The following is a 26,667-nucleotide window of genomic DNA, read 5'->3' on the forward strand; positions in this document are numbered from 1 at the left end:
ATATACTTAGAACACTTCCTTGAATAATACATAGTTTTAATAATTACCAAAGGGCTTCTACAAATAATTGATTTACTTTGCTGCTTATATGTTCTTTCATAAGACCTTGTTGTCTAATTGATGCACTTCACAACTCATCTCTTTTTTTTTTAATTTTTTTTTTATTATTATGTTACGTTAGTCACCATACAGTATTATTAACCTTGAGATTTCAGGGATTTAACTAAGACTTGACTTTCAATCTTAACAATGCATAATTTTTATTAATTGATTCAGTAAATATTAATTGGTCACTTGGTGTGTGCTATACTTACGTCACGAAGTTTTTTCAACCAACAAAGTAAACAAGTAAATGAGCCTTATTCACAGTGTCTAATGATTTATAGAATAGTTTCACTTGTATGAGTCAGATTATGGGAAAGCACAAATATCCTGCTTAAATTGGGTAGTTTTTGATAATTTTAGGGAAATAATGATGGCAATTTAGGTTCTTAGGCTGCTTAGAACAGAGAGCTATTACTACTCATGTTCCTAAATGCAAAAGGAGAGAAAGTGGTTCCAGGAGCCACTGACAGGGCTAAACATAGAGGGACACCTGACAGGAGATAATGGTCTTCAGTGGAACAACACATCCAACAAGTTGTAACTAGGTACTGAGAGAGCCAAGGGAATAAGTAATCTAACTCACTATTTCCCTGTCCTTCCTCTTGGGCTGGTGACTTCCACTGACCGACCTCAACCAAGGGTTAGAGAAGAGGCAGCATTCCATAGAGGTCAACCTTCTGTAGCAGAAATCACAGAGAATTTGGAGATTGGTTCTGGAGGAACAAATGGAAGATACTCAGCTCACTGACCTCATTCATTGATAAATCCCATTAATTCTTTCTACAAAAGTGTCTATCATATATGTCCTTTATTTCCATTCTCATTATCAGTCTTATTCAGGGTCTTTATTGTCTCATGATTACATGATAGAAATAATCCCTTCTTTCATATTCCCCTTAAATATATACTACTGCTAGTTAAGCTGGAGTGTAGACTTGAGTCTTCTGTCGTCAAATTCTTTTCCCCTTCCCTGCTTCCACTCACACTTTTACATTTTTCAAAAATAAAAGATTTGAAGATTCTTTTTTTTTTTGTTAACCTGAAATCGGGCGGAAAAAAAACCCGTTTCCTGATTAACAGCCCTTGTAATTCACTTATAGGTCTTTATCTTCTCATGGGGATTTTTTTTTTCATTTGACTATTTGTCAGAAATTTTCAGTGAAAATATAAAATCCTGTTTCTTAATTATCTTGGATTTGAGGCCCAAATGGTAAAATAATTTTGCTAGGCTAGGCTGTTTTTTAGTTGCTTTTGTTTAAAGAATTTGTATAGATTGAAATGCAGCTGCAAGTGTATTAGTGATTTTCTGTTGCTTACTTGTCAAGATTTTTATTGTTTGGTTGGAAAATAGTATTTCAAAACCTGGCAGTATATTGATAAAAACAGAAGAGCACTTTGTGTAATTCTCTTTTTGAAAAACTACCTCTTTAAAAGACAAAGATTGCTATTGCTACTTCTATTCACATGTATTTCCAACAATAGATTTATTGACAGCTCTTAGATAAGGTTTAATTCTTTACCTTCCCCCATTTAGCATGGTGTATATTTTTCTGCGTGAAGAGAGGCAGATTAGGCTCCAGTAAGTAAACACACAATATGAAAGTGGCCTAGGTGTATGGGGAAGTATTTGACCTTTTGTTACTAATCTGTGACAGATTCAGAGTTTTTCTATTTTTTGTTTTTATTTTTAATGGGCTTAATTTGAGAGTGCAAGCCTGCTCCTTGAAGCTATCATTTTATGAAGCTGTCTCAGGGTTAGGCCCCTGAGCTGGGAATGGACAGCTGAGCTGGATAATCACTGAATTTTCCAAATTGTCTTTACGACTCAATCTTTAGGAGCGTAACCGAAGATGGCTCTTTTATTGTTAGGCGTCCATTCTCCTCTTTGCATTGTTCCTCTTGCTTTGTGTCCCTCCTCCTCCTTCTTCCTCACCAGAAGAAGTCTACTATGATTTCTGAGCTGGGAGTGGCACATAGTCATAATTTGTTTCTTGTATCATTCCTGGCAAGCTCATTACAAAGCAGTGGTGGCCTACACTCAAGTGCACTTCCTTTGGGACCAATAGTTGTAAATAAGGAGGTGCTGCAAGCTGGCTGATAAGTTGTACTGAAGATAGTGGTGCTTTTTAGCAGAATGTTCGACCTTTTATTATAAGACCCTCAAGGTCTTTTTCTCATCTTAAAAGTCCTCTGTAGGAAAACACAGTGTGTGGCTTAAGAAGATCTTCAAATTGCTCAACAACTCTCTTTCTGTTCCTTTTTAAAAAACGATAATTACAGTTATGCTGGGTAATCTCCCTATCATTTGCAAAATGGATTTTCCTTCTTCCAGTAATGGAATAATTTTTTATTGACTTTGGAAGCAACATGTTGAATATTTTATGAAGACTAAATGTATAGGGCAGCAGAGGTAAAAGTACTTTAATATATATGGAGAGAAGGAACATTTTATGCAACTTGAAAATTACTTTGGGGCTCATAAAACTCTCAAGCTTTATTATTTATTCTTACATCAAGGTAATTGTCAGTTTTGATTTGAGTGGCTATGCAAAACTTCTACAATACATTTTTTTTTCTTCCCTGTTGCTGTAAATATATTGAACCACAAGTGGAGAGTTTCAGGAAACTTCATTTCACCTTGGGGAATGTGGTTATAGACATTAAGAAGTCAAATGTTTAAGTCCACTTAGTAGAACCTCTTTAGTGTCAAATACTTGGAGTTTTTTTTTTTTTTTAAAGAATTTATTTATTTATTTATTTGACAGAGAGAGACAGCCAGCGAGAGAGGGAACACAGCAGGGGGAGTGGGAGAGGAAGATGCAGGCTCCTAGCGGAGGAGCCTGATGTGGGGCTCGAACCCAGAATGCTGGGATCACGCCCTGAGCCGAAGGCACATGCTTAACCACTGTGCTACCCAGGCGCCCCAAATACTTGGAGTTTTTAATAACATACCTCCAAATTGTTTCAGAAGATTTGGACTATTATTTTCCAAGATGGATTCAACCAAATTTTCTGTTAGTGAGCAATGCTTCTGCTACTTACTCTGAGAAAGTAGAAAGCTTCATGGGTTTATAAATCTTGTGACAGGGGCGTCTGGGGAGCTCAGTTGCTTAAGCGTCCGACTTGATTTCTGCTCAGGTCATGATCTCAGGGTTGTGAAATTGAGCCTCATGTCAATCTCCATGCTCAGTGGGGAGTCTGCTTGAGATTTGATCTCTCCCTCTCCCTCTTCTCCTCCCCAATGTGCATGTGTGTTCTCTCTCAAAATAAATAAATAAACAAATCTCATACATCTTGGGACAGAATTGCAGTCAAGACAGCTGTTTTTGTGTTTACTAGATATGTGGTGTTTTGTATCCACCTAAGGTGCATTTCCCCGTTCTTTTATAAAAATAATACGAACCATATACATTTCAAGAGATATTTTTTGAAATCTCCATCAGCTCAAATTTCTGCCAAAATACTTTTAGAGACTCCTAGGACATTATTTTCAACGAGTATTTACTATATCGGAAGGGATATTCTGTGGATTTAATGTTTTTGTCTCAAAAATGAAATTGTGCAGAGAAAATAAAATTAGAGATTATTGAGAATTATCTTTTGAGGGATCCATGATACCTCAAACTTAACATTTCTAAAAAAAAAATCCTTTTATACCTTTTTCTTTTCCTGTGCCTCTTATTTCAGTTAATACATCAGTAATCTTCTAAGTCACCAAGATGGAACTCTCAGTCACCCTGAACTAGTCCCTTTTTCCCTTTGTGACTGATATAAGTTGATGTGGCTGGCTGGATGTTATATTCATACCCCTCCCCTACTGATAACAGATTACATTCCTTTGACTAAGGCAGTCAGTAGAAAACTAGGGTTGCTTATGGTATCCTGGGCACTAGATCAGTGTATGGGGTGGGCAAGATGTATGAGATTTTATTTTCTATATTTTTGTTTCTTTACTATTTTGGTATCTAGTGTCTTCTAACAAACAGACCATAATATACCCAGGACCTGGTATATCACCCTTTTCTGTCCACCTGTTTGATTATTTTCTCTTTCTTTCTTTCTTTCTTTCTTTCTTTCTAAAATTTTCTTTTCTGGTTTCTGATCTCTTCTGATTTGACTAGTGTTTATTTTGTTGGGGTTGTGATTGACATTTTTGTATTTTGTTCTCTCATTCATCTATTCTTTGGACAAAATGCAAGATGGAAAAATCCCCAGAAAAAGGAACAATTTTCATTACTAACTGACAGAGACTTAAAAGATATGGATATTAGTAAAATGTCAGAGCTAGAATTCAGAACAACAATTACAAAGATACTAGCTGGGCTTGAAAAAAGCATAGAAGAAAATAGAGAATCCCTCTCTGGAGAAATACAAAAACTAAAATCAAGTCAAAATCAAGCAGGCTATTAATGAGATGCAAAAGAAAATGAAGGCTCTTACTGCTAGGGTTAATGAGGCAGAAGAGAGATTCAGTGATACAGAAGATAAAATTATGGGGAATAGGGAAACTGAGGAAAAGAGAGATTAGCAACTCCTGATTACGAGGGGAGGATTTGAGAGATCAGTGATCCCATAATGTGAAACAATATTAGAATAATTGGCGTCCCAGAGGAAGAGGAAAGAGTATGGGAGAGAGGGGCAGTAGGTATATTTCAACAAATTATAGCTGAGAACTTCCCTCATCTGGGGAAGAAAACAGGCATTCAAGTCCACGAGGCACAATGAGCCCTTCTCAAAATTAATTAAAATGGATCAACACCCTGACATGTAATAGTGAAGATTACAAATTTCAGAGACAAAGAGAAAATCCTGAAAGCGGCTTGGGACAAGAGGTCCTTAACCTACAGAGGTAGAAACATAAGGCTGGCAGCAGACCTATCCACAGAGACCTGGCAGGCCAGAAAGGAGTGGCATGATATATTCAGGGTGCTAAATGAGAAGAATATGCAGCCAAGAATACTTTATCTATCAAGGCTTCATTCATAATAGAATGAGATAACAAACTTCCAGGACAAACAGAAACTAAAAGAATTTGTGATCACTAAACCAACCCTGCAAGAAATATTAAAGGGGATCCTTTAAGTGAAGAGAGAGCCCAAAAGTAATATAGACCAGAAAGGAACAGAGACAATATACAGAAACAGTGACTTTATAGGTAATATAATGGCACTGAATTCATGTCTTTCAATAGTTTCTCTGAGTGTAAATGGCCAAATGCTCCAATCAAAAGACACAGGGTTTCAGATTGGATAAAAAAGCAAGACCCATCATTATGCTATCTACAAGAGAATCACTTATGAAAGAAATTGAGGAAGACACAAAGAAATGGAAAAACATTCCATGCTCATGGATTGGAAGAACAAATATTGTTAAAATGTCTTTGCTATCCAGAGCAATCTACACATTCAGTGCAATCCCTATCAAAATGCCATTGACATTTTTCACAGAGCTGGAACAAATAATCCTAAAATTTGTATAGTATCAGAAAAGACCCTGAATAGCCAGAGGAATTTTGAAATAGAAAACCAGAAAGCATTTGTAATCTTTGAAGTAGAATGACTTTGAAAATGTCATCCAGTCTTCAAATCTCTACTCTCATTGCATGGTGAGATATAAAGTATTAATTATTCATCATATATTCAGTGTTTAATTGCTGGTTAATAGCTCCTAATATTTTTCAAGGAAATCATGTTTGTTTGGAGAATCAATTCCTGTATATCAAGATGAAAATATGCTTTCAACTTTAGGAGTCAGAGTATAAATCTCTCCATTTCTTAAGCCACACCAGCTTATAGTTGGAAGCAAGCAATGTTTTAAGTTTCATATGACCTTGAAGCTTATATAATTTCAGAGAGGCTTCTTTAAGAAAAATTTTACAAAATTATGAATATAAGGGGTGGCTGTGTGGCTCATTTGGTTGGGTGTCTGACTCTTGATTTTGGCTAGGGTCATGATCTCAGCTTTGTGAGATCAGGCCTGAGTTGGGCTCTGCATTTAGAGTGGAATCTGCTTAGGATTCTCTCCTTCTGCCTCTACCCCCCCCCGTTTGCCCCCCTCCCCCGTCTCTGTCTCTCTCTCAAAATAAATAAATAAATAAATAATTTGAAAAATATCTAAATATTTATGAATATGAAATTATATCTTCATAAAAAAATGGGGTCACAATAAACTGCTGTCATCTTGGGAATTCAATATAACAGTGATATGACTACAGTGATTTCTGTCCCTTTTGTCTTCCTAGTCTTTTGATCAGACAAATGAACAGCTTTAAAAGCCTTTTTTTTTTTTTTAAAGATTTTATTTATTTATTTGACAGAGGTAGAGACAGCCAGCGAGAGAGGGAACACAAGCAGGGGGAGTGGGAGAGGAAGAAGCAGGCTCATAGCGGAGGCGCCTGACGTGGGGCCCGATCCCATAACGCCGGGATCACGCCCTGAGCCGAAGGCAGACACCTAACCGCTCTGCCACCCAGGCGCCCCTAAAAGCCTCTTCTTTAAACTGGTGGGCCAAGCCACAGCAACTTCTGGCAAGACATAGCTCTAAAGGTAAGGGAAACAAAAGCAAAAATGAACTATCGGGACTTCATCAAAATAAAAAGCTTCTGCATGGCAAATGAAACAGTCAGCAAAACTAAAAGGCAACCTACAGAATGGGAGAAGATACTTGCAAATAACTTACTAGATAAAGGGCTGGTATCCAAGATCTATGAAGAACTTATCAAACTCAACACCCAATAAACAAATAATCCAGTTAAGAAATGGGCAGAAGACATGAACATAAAATTCTCTAAAAAAAACATACAAATGGCCAACAGACACTTGAAAAAATGCTCAACATCACTTGCCATCAGGGAAATACAAATCAAAACGACAATGAGATACCACCTTACACCAGTCAGAATGACTAAAATGAACAAGACAGGGGACAACAAAATGTTGGCAAGGATGTGGAGAAAGGGCAAACCTCTTACACTGTTGGCAGGAATGCAAGCTGGTGTAGCCATTCTGGGAAACAATATGGAGGTTCCTCTAAAATTTGAAAATAGGGTCGTGTGGGTGGCTCAGTCATTAAGCGTCTGCCTTCAGCTCAGGGCATGATCCCGGAGTCCTGGGATCGAGCCCCACATCAGGCTTCTCCGCTGGGAGCCTGCTTCTTCCTCTCCCACTCCCCCTGCCTGTGTTCCCTCTCTCTCTGGCTGTCTCTCTCTCTGTCAAATAAATAAATAAAATCTTAAAAAAAAAAAAAGTTGAAAATAGAGCTACCCTATGACCCAACAAGTGCACTACTGGGTATGTACCCTATAGATACAGATGTAGTGGTCTGAAGGGGCACCTGCAGTACAATGTTCATAGCAGCAATGTCCACAGTAGCGAAACTGTGGAAGGAGCTGAGATGTCCTTCAAGAGATGAATGGATTACGAAGATGTGGTTCATATATACAAAGGAATATTACTCAGCCATCAGAAAGGATGAATACCTACCATTTACATTAACGTGGATGGAACTGGAGGGTATTATGCTATGTGAAATAAGTCAGTCAGAGAAAGACAATTATCATATGGTTTCACTCTTATGTGGAATATAAGAAATAGCTCAGAGGGTGGTAGCGAAAGGGAGGGACACTGAATGGGAAAAAATCAGACAAACCATGGGAGACTCTTGAGCTTGGGAAATAAACTGAGGGCTGTGGAAAGGGAGTTGTGTGGGGGGTTGGGATAACTCAGTGATGGACATTAAGGAGGGCACATGATGTGATGAGCAATGGGTGTTATATGAAACTAATGAATCATTGAACACTACATTAGAAACTAATGTACTATATGTTGACTAATTGAATTTATATTTAAAAAAAAAGAAAGAAAAAAAATAAACTGGCGGTCCAAGATCACAAACATGCTCCCAGGAAGAAGTGGATTTCCCCAGGAGAGGGAGATTAACTCCTTGAGGGAAGCAGGCAGCATTTGGAAAATTGCCCTTTCAGATCTCTGAATGATATACAGAAAGACATTTCTCTCACATGAATGAGCACTTTGTTTTCTAAGAAGATCTTTCCCATCTAACTAGTTATATCAGTGTGGTTACTTTGCTGTAGAATGTGAAATTTTGGAAATTAATAGACTGGACAGGATGGTAAAGTCATATGACCTTTACTAATTTTCCAGGGTAATGGAATTATTTTTTTCCCTCTATTTTCAAGGGCTGCTCATCTTTCTTTCATATTTCAGTGATACTAGTGTGATTTGGGATTCCTTCTTTCCAAGAATCATGTAACTGAAAGAGGCTGCTGAGGGTCAGTTGCAAGGATCCTCAATCTCAATTTACGAGTTCTAATGGGCATTTTATTTTATGTTTTAATTAAAAAAATATGTTTTGAGAGTGAGAGTGCTCACGAGTGGGGGGGAGGGACAGAGAAAAAGAGAGAGAGAGACTCTCAAGCAGGCTGTTTGCTCAGTGCAGAGCCCCACTTGAGTCTCAGTCTCAGGAATTTGAGACGATGACCTGAGCCAACATCATGAGTCAGATGCTTAACCATCTACCCAGTCACCGTCCAATGGGCATTTTAATTCAGAATACACTTATTCATTGATCCTGTTCTTCTTCCTAAATAATTTAGTTTTCAGTTTACAATTTCTTGTGTAAAATAAAAGATCTGAAGAAAAAACTGAGAAAACAGAGTCTTTTAGAAAGTAGAGAAATACATTTTTGCATATAGTTTTTTCTTTTTTGAAAACAGAAAGCTAACATGTTTCTCTGTAAGGAGAGGTTTTTGGCGGGGGGGAGGGGCGGCGTTGGAGAACTCCCTTAGATTCTTGGAAAAAAGAAAATACAGCCAAAATAAAGAAGAAAAGTAAGTACCTCATTATTCTGGAAAATAAAGTAAAATGTGTAACAAGAGTTTTACATGAAGAAAATAAAACAACATCTTAAGGCCAAGTATAAATGTTAAGTTGACTAACTTCTCAGGATAACTTTCAGTGGACAAACACAGAACAATAAAATAAATTTCACAATTTTAAATATCCATTATTGTAGATTTTTATGGTTTTTTTTTCATCAGTTTATGTTTCTCTATTATAGATATAACAATAACTCACTTTTGCACAGCATGCTTCGATTTCCTCTGGGAATTTCTCCATCATAGCACTTGATGCTTGGATTGAAATGATACACTGTGTGATTATTGCTTCAGCTCAATTATAAGCTCCATGAAGACAAGTACTTACTTATTCATGTTTGTATTTCCAGTGCCCACTATGAGTTCTGCTTTGAAAGAGACCTTCAAAATATTGCCACAATAACTTCCATGTATATTACTTAACAAGTTTGGGATTTTTCTTTTATTTATACATTTATTCCACAGATATTTTTTGAGTACCCAGTTTGGGCTAGATACTAGTACTGAGGGTATAATAGTAAGCAAGACAGAAAATTATTCCTGAACTTGCTTTTTTACCAGAGGGGACAAAAATAAATAATATTCATAAAAAATAAGTAATTTTTATGCTATAATTGAATATGGTGACACTGTGAGAAAATTTAGAGTAGGTGAGATGAATCCGGAATGTGGGAAAAGGGTGTTTATCGGTATTAAGTATGGTGGTCCAGTTGGCCTCTTTGAAGAAAGGAGAATTGAGCAATGACTTGAATGATGTTGGGGAGTCATCCATATGAAAACCTGGGGAAAGAGAAGTTTAGCCAGAGGGAATAGCCATTTACAGTCCTTTAAAACTGAGGTGTGCCTGACAAATAAGAGAAATGATAAGGAGGCCAAATGGTATTAGAACAATAGAAGATAAGACCAGACAGGTGAAAGGGAGATAGATCACATAGAATCTTTTAGTTATTTATTTTAAGATTTATTTATTTATTTTAGAGAAAAAGAGAGAGAATGTGTGCAAGACGAGGGGCCAAGGGAGAGAGTCCTCAAGCAGACTCCTAGCTGAGAGAGTGGAGTATGACTGGGTGCAGGAGAGGCTTGATCCCAGAACTCTGAGATCATGACCTGAGCTGAAATCGAGTCAGACGCTTAATTGACTGAACCACTCAGGCCCTCCTCATGTAGAATCTTTTAGAACCTTCAGGTTTACTCTGAAATAAATGCTAAACCTCTTGACGATTTTGAACGAAGTGCGACATAATCTCTTTTATGTTTTGGGAAGATTACTTTGCCTTTTGTGTTGAGAATAGAATATAAGGGGAGCAAACAAGGATACCAGTTATAAATAATCCAGGTGGGAGAATACTGTGGCTTGGGTCAAAGTGATAACTGTGGAAGTAATGCAAAGTGTTTGGATTATAGATATATTTGAAAGGATTCTTTGATGGGTATACTTAGTTATTAAGTATGATATTAGGATTCAAAGGTGACTCCAGTACTTTTGGGCTTAAGCATTGGCTATGTAATTTATGTACATAATCTCATTTGATAATAATACTACCAAGAAAATGTTTTATCTCTGACAGACAAGAAAACTGAGGTCAAGAGCAGTTAAATTTGCCGAAAGTTTAAAACTAGTAAGCAGTGGTGCTAGGAGTCTAATCTATTTCTGTCTAGGCCTAAGGCTTTTGACCTTTTCAATACATACAGCACATAAGATGGTCTTCCTAAAATTTTAACTGTGGTCTTACGCTCTGGTTTTATGTTTTAAATTCCCACATGTTGTTTAAATCATTGACCTCAAAATGAAAAAATAATATAAAAAGTAGTTTAATTCTGAGTATTTTTAGTTTTATTCATTTTGGGACTCTCTTGTTGGGTGCATTTATACTTATACTTGTTCTGTCTTCTTGCTGGATTGCTCTTTTGTCATTATAAAATATCCTCCTTTGTCTCTAACAACTTTTGTCTTAACGTTTATTTTTCTGATATTAGGATGGGTATTCCAGCTTTCTTTTGTTGTGTTTGGTATGTTTATTTTCCTTCCTTCTAACTGTCAACCTAGGTGTGAGTTTGTTTCTAAAGTGCATCTCTGGGGCACCCCAGTGGCTCAGATGGTTAAATGTCTGCCTTTGGCTCAGGTCCTGGTCTCTGGGTCTGAGGATCAAGCCCTGCATCAGGCTCCCGGCTCATCCGGTACTCTGCTTGTCCCTCTGCCTCTCTCACCTGCTCATGATGTCTCTCTCTCTCTTTCTCAAGTGATAAATAAAAAGTCTTAAAAAAAATAAAGTGCATCTGTTGCAGACATCATATGGTTGGTTCATTAAAAAAATCTATTCTGACATTTTCTGCCTTTTAATTGGAGTGTTTAAGCTTTTTACATTTATTGTAATTATTGCAAAGCTAAGATTATTTTGTTGCCACATTCAATATGTTTTTTGCCTTTTCCCATCTATTCCTCCATTTCTGCCTTCTTTGTGTTAAGTAGATATTATCTAGTGTACCATTTTAATTCTCTTACTGATTTTACTGTTATTTTATTTTACTGTATTTTAAAATTTCTTTCCTTAATTGCCCTGAGGATTAAAATGAAGTTAATTTAATTGATAGCAGCATAGTTCTAATTAATACCAAGTTCATTTCAATAATATATATAGCATACATATATTTATTGTTACACAAACTACATCTGGATATATTATATATACTCCATACAGATTTATAATGATTGGTTTATGTGGTTGTTTTATATATCAGTAGGAGAAAAACATCTACAAACATAAAATATTTATATAAGTCTTTTATTATGTAGTTATTTTTACTGATGCTCTTTTATTTCTTCATGTGGATTTCAATTATACTCTAGTGTTCTTTCATTTTAGCCAGAAGGTTATCCTGTAGTATTTTTTGTAGAGCAGATTTTTAAATCTGATAATGTCTTTACTTTCTCATTTTTGAAGACTATTTTTTGCTGGCTATCAAATTCTTGTTTGACAATGTTTTCTTTCAGCATTTTGTGTTATTCTACTGCCTTCTGACCTCTATTATTTATGATGATAAATCATAAATGATGAGTTGTTTCTGTGTTGCTGAGTTGAAGATTCTTTTTGTCTTTGGCTTTTGACAGTTTATGAGAGTGGATAACTCTTTTTTCAGAGGTGGGAAAAGAAATTCTTAAATCCTTTAAAAAATTATTGAAATTTTAGACTACTTGTGTCTTACTGGTTCTGGCTTTTTATTCCCATCTAACAATGTCTGCTTTTTATTGGACTACTTACTCTGTTCATATATCTGTTCTATTTAATGTAATCATGGTGGGCTTAAATGAACTATCTTGTTATTAATTTTCTTATTGCCCCTTCTGTTTCTATTACTTTGTTACTGTTTTACTGACTTCATAATAAAAAAACCTTTCCTTTTGGTTCTTAGTAAAACTATTTTATGTTTATTTTAATGATTGCTCTAAAACAATATTCACTCATAACTTATCAAACTTTTAAAACATTTTGTTTAAAAATTTATTTTTTTGAGTAATTTTAAATATTTGTTATAACTGATGAGCCTACATTGACACGTCATAATCACCCAACATCCATAGTTTACATTAGGGTTCACTCTTGGCATTGTATATTCTATTGTTTTGGATAAACATATTATTGTTTCCATCATTATAGTCACGCAGAGTATTTTTCACTGCCCTATACATTCTCTGTCCCCTGCCTATTAATTTCTCTTCTTTCCAACCTCTGATCTCCATAGCTTTGACTTTTGCAGAATGTCATATGGTTGGAATTATACCATATACAACCTTTTTGGATGAGTAACTTTTGCTTATTAATATGAATTTAATTTTTTTCTTGTCTTTTTCATCTCTTGATAACTTATCAAACCCTTTTCAGGGTCCTTATTTTACCACTTCGAATTTAATACTTCACATTTGGTACCTTGTACTTGTAATTACTACTTCCTTTTTTCCTCAAAGTTCTTCCTACTTCCTACTTTCCATCTCACAAATGTAGTTACCTCATATCAGCGTAATTCTATTTCTTTTTGCTATTTTGCCATAGATTTTGTTTCGTTGTACTTTGTAAACTGACTTTAAAATACCATTTTTAAAAGTTTGAACAATTACCTTGTAAGAAAATTATGAGACAAATAAAAGCAGTCTTTTAAATTTATACACTAGTTTAGTAGTGTAGTATTTTTAATAATGTTTGTTTATTCTTATAGATATTAGCTCTATCTAATATAATTTCCCCTCTTGTAGCTTTACATATAGTACAGGTCTGCTGGTAATGAATTCTCTGTTTTTGTTAATCTGAAAATGTTTTATTTTACTCTCATTTTTAAGTATGTTTTTAATTTATTTTTTTTATATATATTTTTTATTGTTATGTTAGTCACCATACAGTACATCATTAGTTTTTGATGTAGTGTTCCATGATTCATTATTTGTGTATAACACCCAGTGCTCATTACATGTGCCCTCCTTAATACCCATCACCAGTATGTTTTCACTAAATATTGAATTACGGGTTGAGAGTTCTGTTCTTTCATCACTTTAAAGATGTTCTTTCTTAGAAATTAATGGTTATTCTTAGAAGTCAATGTTTATTCTTAATGTTGTTCACATCTATGTTTTATGGCTTTTCTTCTGGCTGCTCTTAAGATTTTCTGTTTCTGTTTGGTTTTTATCAATTTGACTGTTATGTACTTTGGTTGAGTTTTCTTTCTATTTATTCTGTGTAAGGTTTCTTGAGATTCTAAGATATCTAAGTCATTTTTTAATTTATGTTTGGGAAATTTTTGATATTATTAAAAACATTTTTTTCTTCTATTTGCTCATTCTGTTCTTCTCAGACCCATTTATATGTGTTGTAGACCATTTATTATTCCATAAGTTTCTAGGCCTCAGTTAATTTTTCTTTAATTTTCTTTCTCTCAATTCTTCAGATCATATGATTTTTTAATTGATCTATCTTCAAATTCATTGACTGTTCACCATCTCTAATCTAATGTTAAGTTCATCCACTTAATTTTTCATTTCAGGTATTGTGCTTTTTACTTAAAGAATTTTTGTTAGGTCTTTACAGACATTTCTATTTCTTTAGAAATTCCATATTTTTTAAATATGAAAATTATATTTTTCTTTAATTCTATTAATATGTTTTTGTTCTTTGACAATATATATAATATCGATTTAAAGGATTTTCTTCTTCTAGATAGTACAACTGATGTCAGTGTGAATTTATATTGTTTCCCTCCATCCTTTTGATTATGGGCAATATATATCTTTGAGTGTCTCATAACTTGAGTGTACAATGGACAGAATGGAAGATACATTTTAAAGAGTGGATTCTGTTTTTCATTGTATTAGTGTTTATTGTAGAAGGCAGTTCATATTATCTTTTTCAGTGTGTTAGTATTTATTGTAGAAGGCAGTTCATTTGCTTATCAATTCAAGGCTGATCACCTTAAACTTCTGTATGCATGGTTTTAAATTTCATTGATGTGGATCTGGTGGAAAACCTAGGTATTTTCAAGCTGTTCTAACTTGGACCCAAACTTTGTCTCCTATGGAGATTTTATCAGTTTTATTAGGGAAAATACAGACTAGTTCTTCCTCAGGACATGGTTTTTATTGCTAAGGAATGTCTCTACTGGTATCTCAACTGGGTTTTATGCCTGAGGAGGCAAAAGTTCTTCAATTCTGGTTGTACTGGGTTCCCAACAGCCTATACTACCCACTATAGTTTCATCTCTAGTATATCTGTTTTGCTTTCAACATTGTAGTATGTTTGATTTGATAAAACTAATGTAGTTTCTCTGTGTGCATGTACTTGTTTAGCTTTCAGCCATAGAGTTACAGGAAATGATCTCAGAGTTTTCTGGTTACCCATTCACCAACACCACCACCATGTATAGTTTCCTCCTGTCTGATGACCTACTCCACAGGTTTCACCTGCTTCAACATACTATTGTGGTAGTTCATCTTGTGAATGTCTCTTTCCTCGGGTTACTGTATAATGTTGCTTATTTTCTAATGTCTGAAAAGAGTTATTTCATATATTTTACCTGCTATATAATTCTTTACAATGGGGCTAATCTCTTAATGGTTACCCCAACATGGCTGAGCCAAAAGTAGAGATGGTGTCTTTTTATCAAATACTTTTTCTGCTTTTATTGATAAAACGTATTTGTTTTTTATTTTGCTAAAATGAATATTTGGGTTGATGATTTTTTTAGTGGTCCTGTTCTTACAAGAAATCGTATATTTCATGTATTGTTCTAATGTGTTGCCATACGGAGTTCTCTATATGTTGCTTTTTTCTTTTGCTTGTTTCATGTATAAAAGTTATGCAATACTATTGTCTTTTGCTATTACTATTGAAACTCAGAAATGTTTAGTGCTTTGTTAAGTTCATACTTTTTAAAGCACCAGGCTGAGACCTTGAAATAAAATATACCATAGCCACAGTCAATACATTCATCCATCTATTCAATCAGTTATTCTTTCAAAAAGTACCATGTTATGTGTTGTAAAATGAACAGATAATATTACTATTTGCTCTTTTCTATTCTCTTTTAATCATTATATTAATAATATAGTAATTTTTCAAAGTTTGTGATGGGAGCTTAGATAATTGATTTTCAGACATATATAAATCAATGAAAATCAGTCATCTATATGTGTATGTATATGTATTTCTATTTTTGAATGGATTTATTAGCTATATCTCATAAATATTGTCATGTATTTATTATATATAATTTAGTTTAAAATACTGTAACTATGATAAGAGTACATACGCAGTATAGTATAAATTCCTTTGAAATTAGTTTTTTTTTTTCCTTTTGAAATTTGTTGAGGCTTGTTTTATGGACTAGTGTATCATGTGCATTTTTAAAAAATTTTTATTATGTTATGTTAGTCACCATACAGTGCATCATTAGTTTTTGATGTAGTGTTCCATGATTCGTTGTTTGCATATAACACCCAGTGCTCCATGCAATACGTGCCCTCCTTAATACCCATCACTGGGCTAGCCCAATCCCCCACCCCCCTCCCCTCTGAAACCCTCAGTTTGTATGTGCATTTGAAAAGAATACATACACACACATAGTTCTATAAACATCAAGTGTTTCATATTTAGAAAAAGGTAGCCTTTTTAATCACATTTTCAGATTGTCTCAATTCTTTCTGAATATTTTCTTGATTTTGCTCAGTTTGTGGTTTTGGTGTGTTGAAATTTCTCACTGTAATTCTGAATTTGTACCTATCTTCTATTTTGTCAAATTTTACCTACATGTTTTGGAGATCTGTTAATAGATGTACATACACCTCAAAGATTTTTGTGTCTTCTGGATAGAATTATCTTTTTTTTGTCCATCATGAAATATCCCTGTTCATTTCTAGTAATGTTTCTTGATTTAAAGGCTACCTTGTCTGATACAAATATAGCTACATTAACTTTTTTTCAGAGTGCTTTCCTGATATAACTTTTTCATTCCTTTATTAGTCTTTCCATGCTCTTAAATGTCAAGTGTATTTATAAACAACATATAGTTAATTTTTCATCCACCATCAAAATTTTGTCTTTGTGATATTTTGTCAATTTGTATTTAACACACTTACTGACATACTTGTGTTTAAAATCTACATTTTATGTTTTGTTTTGTATTTGTCCTATATTTTGAATTTCTATTTGTTTTCTTTTCTTGCTTTTCATATAAGTGGAAGGGAACCAAATGATATAGAGGCATTGCCAGTTTATTTACAAATAGCCATTTTCAGAAGGTCAAAAATTGGCACTTTTTTGAAATATTAAAGGTAAGGTGAAGAAAGAGTTGTTTATGCATACACACAGAGAAGATATTCCTTATAGGAATGGCAAAGATGGTCAACAAAATAGTTACAGAAGATCAAAGACCAGATGCTTATTATTATTTGAGACTATAACCTTAGTGAAAGCAAAGACTATATCTGTTTGATTAATTATCTGTTCTATTTTACAACAGATAACATGGTACTTTTTGAATGTCAACTAATTTTGAAACTGCAAAATTTTAGACACAAATGGAGCCTTATTATTAGATATCATCTATGGCAGCAATTTTAAGACATGTTATTATTTATCAAAACCCATTTATAGTGTTCCAGAATTAAAAACAAAATAACAATTTTCCTTTAAATGTTGAAATGCATATTAATGTTTAATTTTTCAACCAGTAACATTTAGGTGGCAAAAAATAGTGTTTTTTTACCTCTTGTTTTTTTTAAAGGTAGTAATTTTATGAAGCATTATACCTGATGATATACTTTCAATTTATATTATCTCTGTATTTTTCCAACCATCTATGTTATGTAGAGACGCTCTTAGTCTAGTGATTAGAGTCATATTGGTGGAATTCAAATCCCAACTCTAACTCTTGCTTACTTATCTACTATATAACTTTGGATAAGTTATTTTATATCTTTGTCCTTTGGTGTTCTTATGTGTAAAATGGGGATAGTATTGATTTCTTCCTCACAGGGGTCATTGTGAGAATTGGTTAGTACACTTACCATTTTGGACAGTATGTGGCATGTAGAAATGCTCAGAAAATGTTTTCAGTTGAAAATTAATACTCATAGTAATTACCAAGAGATAAATATTTATATTTCTATTAACATAATCCTTACTTTATAGTTGAAAAAACAGAGGTTGGATGAAGTTAACTGAATTTTCCAATGTCATTCAGTAAGTGGTAGAGATAAAACTTCAGCCTAAAGCTCTGATTGAAAGTTCAGTGCCACTGTGCAATAAGTATTCTGCCCTCTATGACATAGGGCTTAGTAAATATTTTTGCATGATAATAATTAAAAGAACCAATTTAATTGAGGAATCTCCTTGGGAATTCTGAAGACATTTAAAACTCGAAAAACTAAAATAAAAGTTTTTGTTTTTAATTAGTTCATTTTTGTACTTTCCTATCAATGCATTTTTTTTTTCAATATGTGTGTTCTTAATTGGAGGTAACTGATTGTTTTGATTCTGGAAGGAGGAATAAGTCTGGCTTCTCAGGCCAAATTTTAATGAGAGCAGATAAAATTACCCTAAGGTTAATTGATAAGGTTTTGAGGGGAAGATTATCTTATTATCTTGGATCACTGCCTTATTAATCTTAGATTCAGGTAGCCAAAGAATGGTACAGCTGAAAGGAATCTTCAAGGTTAGGTAACCAATATTCTCATTTAGTAGATGAAGCCCTCAGAGGGTAAGTAACTTACCTATTATTGCATAGTGAGTCAGCTGAGCTAGAATTCAGGTCTGCTGATTTCCAGGCTCCTATTCCATCTGTGACAACACAACTGGTGCTCATTAAAATAAGTAACATGCCAATAGAACTAGTAAAAGAATTAATTGAAAACTTTGGTATATTTAAGGTTAAAGTTTAATTCTGAGTATTCTTTTGGAGAAAGACACACTAGATCTTATTTTAAAGCAGGATATTACTATGCTCTTCAGGTGGAATAGAATACTGATTTCTCAGTCAATTTCTTTGTTGCCATCTATAGTCCTTTTTATTCTTCCTCAGATGTTGATTATCTGGGTTGGAAATTCACTAGACTCTTTGCTTTTATTTTTTATCCCACCCCATTGTGACAATTATGGGCAATTCACTGCTCATTAGAATAGAAGTCAAAGAGAGGCGATAGAAGGAATGGAAGTCACACCTAAGTTTATACATTTTTTCTTTTTTCTTTTTTTTAAATTGAAATATAATTAACATACAGTGTTATATTAGTTTCAGGTGTACAATGTAATGATTCAGCAATTCTATACATTACTCAGTGCTCATCAAGATAAATGTACTCTTGATCACCTTTACTTATTTACTGCACCCTCACCAACCTCCCCTCTGGCAACCTACATTTTTGATAAAACTGTTCTATTGGTGAAAAAAATGGAAATTAATTTCATGGCTGTTTGTGAGTTTGTCATTCTTATGGAGCAACTACTTCTAATTTTTGTTTAAAACTTTATTCTACATATCCTTTAACATGTTCTGATAGAAGTTTGGAAGTTACCAAAAATAGTACGAACTGCATAGCATTGTTGTGAGAATTAAATTAAATTAGAGGTAGAGGTGGTTTGTATAAAGCTTAATAGAAAATACATAAAGTATATTGTCCTTTTTTCTAACTAGGAGACTGAAGTTTGGTTGTGATTCTTCCTTGGTTTTTTGGGGCTTGCCACCTGCTCCATGGAACATCCCAATCTAATAATCTTGTCACTTGTAGCACAAACAGATCTGAATGTTAAGTACTCAAAGAGCTGTTTGTACCACAGCATGGACTAGCCTGGAAGGCTCCTCTTATCCTGGGCTGTATTCAGAGTTGGCAGCCTTATAGATTGTGAATGCTGAACCTACAAGTACTGTATAATGGCTAATGTTGCTGTCAGAGCTCATAATGTTTAAATGTATGTGCTATTGTGCTGCCTGAACTTCTATTAAAACATAGTTCTGTTAACTTTTATCACCAGGTAACCTTGGACGGGTAGACCAGGTCTCTGAATTTGAGTATGACTTATTCATTAGGCCGGATACCTGTAATCCACGCTTCCGAGTCTGGTTCAACTTTACTGTTGAAAACGTGAAAGAATCACAGGTGAGGGAAATATTGGATATCTTCAGTGTGGTTTTGGTAAGAAGATTATGCTTTTGTTTTACTTTAGAAATCTAAATATCATGACCAGATTGGGAATATAGTCTTGTATATCTCTAGCAATGAAATAGTTTTAAGAGATATACAGAAATAGGTATAATATGCTGGCTTTTTGTTATCTGGTGGTTATTAAATAATACAAATAGATGATCTGAGAACAAACAATGCTCTTTACTGATTAAAGAATTAGTATAATGTGCTGGGTTTCCTTGAGGAACCATTGGAAGTAGCTTGCTATTGTGTTTATTATAGAGTATGTTCTCCATATTATTTTTCTTTATAAAGACCTATGAGGGACATTTCTTATAGGCCTCAGTTTCAGAAAAAGCCTTCCTCTTTTACAAGAAGGTGTTTATATCTTAAAAATAGTATGATTCTTATAACTCATCCTATTCCCCCTCCCTTTTTTTTTTTTTTTTTTAATCTGTTGGGAAACTCAGAGCCAGTTTTACAGCACTCGCTAATGATTCTTGAAAACTTTTTGGCTTATATTTCTGTGTACTAATTTTTCTTTCATTCTGATCATATTAATTTGTCTTTAACCACAATTTCTTAATCTATATTTTCTAACAGTGTATGTTTTTTATAATCCTGTTCAAATATTTTGAGTGAGAGAGTGTTGATGAAAATAGAACTAAATGCATATGCCTTAATAAACATCTTATCCTAAGAAATCGTGTATCGGGGCGCCTGGGTGGCACAGTGGTTAAGCGTCTGCCTTCGGCTCAGGGCGTGATCCCGGCGTTGTGGGATCAAGCCCCACATCCGGCTCTTCCGCTATGAGCCTGCTTCTTCCTCTCCCACTCCCCTGCTTGTGTTCCCTTTCTCGCTGGCTGTCTCTATCCTGTCAAATAAATAAATAAAATCTTAAAAAAAAAAAAGAAATCGTGTATCATTCTGTTATATTAAGACAGCTAATCATGGAAGACTGCACAACTTTGTACATATAGTGATATGATTGTTTTAAGCAGATGAAAACTTAGCCCTGTAACTAAATATCTATCTGCCTTCTTCCTTCAGGGTCATCTTTTTCTAGTATACTTGGGAGAAAGGGAGGGTTGGTTTAGCTTTCCCTCCTAAGTCAGTCCATCCTGTTTGCTCTTTCAGCTGGTTGCTCGCATCTCTCCATTTTTCTCAACTGCAATTAGATTCACATATCTGGCAGTGGTCAGTGTCTGGACTTTAGGGACTATTACTGGCATGCTGCCTTCAGTAGGAGAGGGGTGCAAGGAACAGACGTTCCGATTTACTGTTGATTCTCTTAATTCTGTACACCACCGCTGGCACATGACTGTTTGTAATGACATAGGTGTATGTAATATTTAATGAAGTTTAAGGGTTAGCTGGAAGGAATTAAATAGATGGGAGAACTCTATATTGTTGGCTAAACATGACTTAGGACAAGTGGGAAAAAATGTTAAATCCATCACAGAAAACTGCTTAAGAACATACTTTAGTTCCTAGCTTTGCTTCTTAGTTTTACTTAGTCTCCCATGAGAGAATTCCTTTTTTAGCTTTTCATAGTAAGAATAACAATATTCTCCCCTTCACCTGCCTTAGGAATACCTACACTTTACCTGATCAGGGGTTTACATGACAATAGGATTGCCCTCTTATTCCAACAAGACAATTAGTAATTATCAAAATGCATTTTCCAAGTCTATGTTACTGAGTCTTTTAAGAGTGTAACTCACAGCAGGAGACTTTAGCCACATCTACAAGACAGTCTTGGCACTCCAACTTTGGGTCCCCGATGAAGCTGTCTCTGCTAACGTGAGGTAGACATATAACCTTTCATTCTTCTATTGGTGTCTCATGTCAGTAACTTATGGTTGTAACATACACCACTGAAAAATAATAATTCTGAAGCAATATAGTCAATTCATATGAAGGAAGGGAAACATTTTCTTAAAAGCAGTAAAATCTGCCAGGATTTCTAATTTCCCAAAGGGGTTTACTGTTTTCCTCTTTATGCACAGCACATGCACATCCTTCAGCTTGCATATTGCTTCCAGGAATTGACTAACTCCTAAGAAATGAGACCCATTACTTTTCAAACAATAGAATCCTCTATCCTAATTAGATCTTTGCTAAATAGAGACTTAGTTAAAGCTCTAAAATTATTATTGTTCTTTAACTTTGGGCCACATTAAATTCTTAGCCCAGTTTTTCTTGCACTTTAGTCTCTGTACAAATAATATTCTTACATAGCTTCTCTTTTCAGGAGGAGGGGTGGGGAGTGGCTTGACTAAGCAGGGAAAATGTTTTTCTTTCTTTTCTTTTCTGGGGTGGGGCAGGGACAGAGATAGAGGGAGAGAAGGAATTTTAAGTAGGGCTCCACGCCCAGTGGGAGACCAGCCCCATGTGGGGCTCAATCTAACAACCCTGAGATCATGACCAGGGCTGAAATCAAGAGTACATCACTTAACCGACTGAGCCATCCAGGTGCCCAGGAAAATGGATTTCTTAAGTTACACTACCTGAGATAGTTTTTTGGGCAGGTTGCTCATAAATTTCAGTTTCTTGTTTTTTTTCTCTTCTAGTTGCTTGCAGGTATGTTCTTTTTGTTGTTTAAAATTAGCGTCTTCTAGAGTGTTATAATTTTTATACCTTATGCTAAAGTCATACAGGCTCTTTTGCAGTCTTGCCTATCAGTTAAGTAAGTAACATGAGTGTGTTCCAAGGGATTATTCTAATAAGAGAGTTGGTGTTGTTTTTATGAATGCTCATTTTTAAAGTGGGAGGAACCAATATTTACTCTGATTCTCTGGGTTTCTTTCTTTCTTTTTTTTTTTTTTAGAATAAATTTTTTAATTAAGTTTTTTGTGTTACAATGAGCCCTGACTAAAGCTATCTGACTCTCTGGGTTTCTATCTTCATATCCAGTGCTATTCTACTCTTGTTACAATTAGAAATCATGAACATGTTTATCGGGTTTCCTGGAGTGTGATGCTTTATCAGTCTCTTTCTTTGGGCCATTGCTTCATCAACTGTAATCACATAATATAGTTATGGAAATCTGTCTCAAGATGGCATAAAGATCTGCTAGAAAGATACAATATCTCTCTCTCACAGGATATTTGTTTTCATGGCTGTCTACATGAAAAAGGATGGTTTTACTATTAAGTTTGACTTGTGAGGTCTGTTTTTATAATGTCTCCTCCTATCATCTTTTCCATCTCTCTAATTTCCGTTAAAATGAGAGCTTCATGAATGTAATCTAGTCAGGAACCTTATTTAGGGTTTGGTGCTAGCAAGCAAAAGAAATGTTAGTCATCAAAGACTAAGTCCATTAAATGAATGTTAAAAATTATAGCATCAAATATACCATACAAACAGGTCTATCTTTTTGGTTATTTCCCTTGACATTTGTAAAAAGTGATGAAAGCTTGGACTATATGGTGCTGTATTCTAGGACTGATATATAAACCCCCAAAAGTGGTTGCTAAGTAGTGTTTTTGCAAGAGTCTATGTAAACTAACATCAAGATATTTTTATTAAAAATATAATTTTCTCTCTGAAAACTTGTATTAAATATTCTTATGTGGAAATTTATTATCGATGCAGCAAAATACTTGTGTGATGTGAAAACAAATCTTTCTATTTAAATCTTTCTATTTAAATCTTTCTATTAACTTCAGCCAATAAGAGTGGGAAAATGATATATCTTGACTTCTAAACTCTATTCTCTTCCCCTTATGTTGTTTTTATCTCTTCGAATTAATTTTTCCTTTTTTTGATTAAAGTAGCTGATGCTCAATGTAGTAAATTTGGAAAATACAGGCAATTATTAGAAGCAGAGAAAAAGCACACACACATAATCATACTATATAGAAACAAATATTAACTTTTTGGCATATTTACTTCTAGGCTTTTTACTTCCTACTTTATTTTTTGGAGCATAATTAAATTTTTTACCATATGCAAATTTTTGTTTTGCTTTTAAATAAATAGTATCACAAGCAATTTTCTATCATTAAAAACTTCATAAACATGACTGTACAATAGCTTTTTACTACTGAACCATTTCCTTGGGCATAAAGATTATTTTCCATTATCTGTTGTTACAAATAACACTGTAGTGAATATCTTCATGTATGAAATGTTACCCATATTTTGTTTTGCTTACTTAGGATAAATTCCTAGGAGGGGAATTGATAGACAAATGATATGAGTATTTTTGAACTCTTGCTACATATTTTATATTATTACCAGAAAATCTGTACTATTTTACTGAGCTATCAGCAATGAGATGCTTTTCCTTGAATTTCTTGCTTTTAATTGTTTCGTAAGTTCAATATTTCATATATTTAGAATAAGTTGTTTCTTTTTCATCACTTACTTTGAAATTTTACACAAATAAATGGGATATAATGCAGTGTTTCAGGACTCTAGTCATAGAGGAATTAATTGCATTCCAGCAACAACATGAGACAACAAAACAGATCCCTTTATTATTTTGGCTTTTTTTCTCAATTCAGCAATCCTCTTTAGTTTGGGTGTGCCAACCGACTGTCCTCTGAGGTATGTAATGGAAATTTTTAAAAAGAAGTTTTTTTTAAATAATGAAGTATTTCTTACATTACTGTAAGCAATAATGTAGCTTAAACATGCACACACTTTTATATATTACATGTCTGAATTGGACTTCAAAATTCCAACAGTTTGCTGCTTCTTTAGTCTCCATCCTGGAGATTTTAGGCTCAGTGAAACTTCATCCTGGCCAAAATCAACAGTGCACAGAGGCAGCATCTCACAGTAGAAAGAGCACAGATGATAGATTCAGACACATTTGGGTTTAAATCCTGATTCTGATACTTGTGAGTTGTTTTACCCATGATCAGTTAAATTAATCTCTTGGTGACTCAGTTTTCCATCTGTAACTGAATATAATACTACAACTTCATGTGAGTGTTGTGAAAATTATATGAGATAATATATGCAAAGGGCCTACCATGGTGTTTGGTAGATAGCTAATAGGAGCTCAATACCTGTTGGCTATTGTTTTTATTAAAACACCAGAACAGTAGAAATAATACTAACAAAACAAGAGAAAACACTATAACAGATTATTACTAGATTACTATTACTGGGTTTTGTTTTGCTTTGTTTGCTTTCTCTTCCTTTTTATTCTGCTTATTCTCTTATTCTTCCTCCTCCTTCTTTCAAATCTACTATTAATCATCATCATTATCATCAAAAAAATTGTAACGCTTAAGAATATAGATTCTATGTTAGGTTGGGCTGAATTATAAGCCTAGCTTTGCCACTTATTTCCTAGCTCTGTGACCGTGGGAAAGTTATTGATCAATTTCTGTATTTAAATAGTCAATTTCTACATCTGTTTAACGTTTTAATAGTATCTAGTAGAGTTGCTCTAAGAATCATATGTGATAATGCATGTAAAACACTTAATCCAATGCATGGCACATAAGAAGTGAACAAAAAAAAATGTTAGCTATTAATATTACTATACTTTTAATACTCCTTCTATAAAGTATAGCACAGGTTCTCATTTTCACTGTAATTCAATTTGTTATAGAAATAGCTAACATTTATTGAACACTTGTATGTTATATGTACTGTTCTAAGTCTTTTATATTAATTTATTTAATCTTCAAAATAGTTTTTAAGTACTATTATACCTCCTCATTTTACAAGTGAAGAAACTGAAAGAAAGTAAGACACAGACAGGGTAAATAACTTGTTGAAGATACTGCAATTAGTAGGGCGTAGACTCAGGATTTGTACCTAACTAGTCACTGTAGAAAATTTGGAAAATATAAGTTAGTAATGGAGCAAAGAAAACAAAACAAAACACAAGCCTATAATCCTACTAACTAGAAGGCGTTATTGTGAACTTTTTGGCATATTTATTTTTCGGCTTACTTGTATTCTATTTGTATTTTGGTACATATTATTTACTGGTTCCAGAGCTTTTTCTCTTCTGTCTTATGCTGCCTTTCAAAATATCATCTCAGTAGATTCATAGAAACCAATAGGTAAAATTTAAAACCCACTTGAACTAAGACTTGAGCAAACTAGGATGAGAAAGGAACTTTTTTTATTTGATAAAGGATCTCTTCAAAGAATCAAGATCAAGCATCATACATAATGGTGAAACTTTAAAAGCATCCCCTTGAAAATTGAAGGTGACAAACACATGGAAAAGTATTCCATGGTCATGGATTAGAGGAGTTAATATTGTTAAAATGTCTATATTTTCCAAAGCAATCTATAGATTTAATTCAATCCGTCTCAATATACCAACAGCATTTTCCACCAAACTAGAACAGATAATACTAAAATGTGTATGGAACCACAAGAGACCTCAAATAGCCAAAGCAATCTTGAAAAGGAAGAGAATGAAACTGGAGGCATCACAATTCCAGATTTTAAGATATACTACAAAATTGTGGTAATCAAAACAGTGTGGCACTGGCACAAAAATAGACACATAGAGCAAGGGAACAGAATAGAAAATCCAGAAATAAACCCATGATTATATGGTCAATTAATTTATGACAAAGGAGGCAAGAATATGCAATGGGAAAATGATAATCTGTTCAACAAATGGTGTTGGGAAAACTGGACAGCTATATAGAAAAGAATGAAACTGGACAACTTTCTTACACCATACACAAACATAAACTCAAAATGGATGAAAGGCCTAAATGTGAGACTTTAAACCATAAAAATCCTAGAAGAGGTTGCACAGGCAACATTCTCTGACATCAGCCATAGCAACGCTTTTCTAGACATGTCTCCTTGAGGCAAGGGAAACAAAAATAAACATTATAACTACATCAAAATAAAAGACTTTGCACAGCAAAGGAAACCCTCATTAAAACAAAAAGTCTACTGAATGGGAGAAGATATTGGCAAATTATATATCTGTTAAAGGGTCAGTATCCAAAATATATAAAGAACTTACACAACTCAACAACAACAAATGAATAATCCTAATAAAATT

The 26,667-nt window shown here is 34.1% G+C and overlaps 1 protein-coding gene across 1 annotated transcript in view; it reads left to right on the forward strand.

Moving 5' to 3' along the window:
* The window catches only part of AGBL4 (AGBL carboxypeptidase 4), a 1,288,259-nt gene that overhangs the window by 131,128 nt on the left and 1,130,464 nt on the right, over nucleotides 1–26,667 (forward strand). The window contains exon 3 of the mRNA XM_040626601.1: nucleotides 19,513–19,673. Coding sequence (XP_040482535.1) covers nucleotides 19,513–19,673 — 161 coding nt within the window. The remainder of the gene's footprint in view (nucleotides 1–19,512; nucleotides 19,674–26,667) is intronic.

The sequence above is a fragment of the Ursus maritimus genome, unplaced genomic scaffold, assembly GCF_017311325.1.
Source record: "Ursus maritimus isolate PB19 unplaced genomic scaffold, ASM1731132v1 scaffold_12, whole genome shotgun sequence".
In the NCBI taxonomy this organism is placed as follows: Eukaryota; Metazoa; Chordata; class Mammalia; order Carnivora; family Ursidae; genus Ursus; species Ursus maritimus.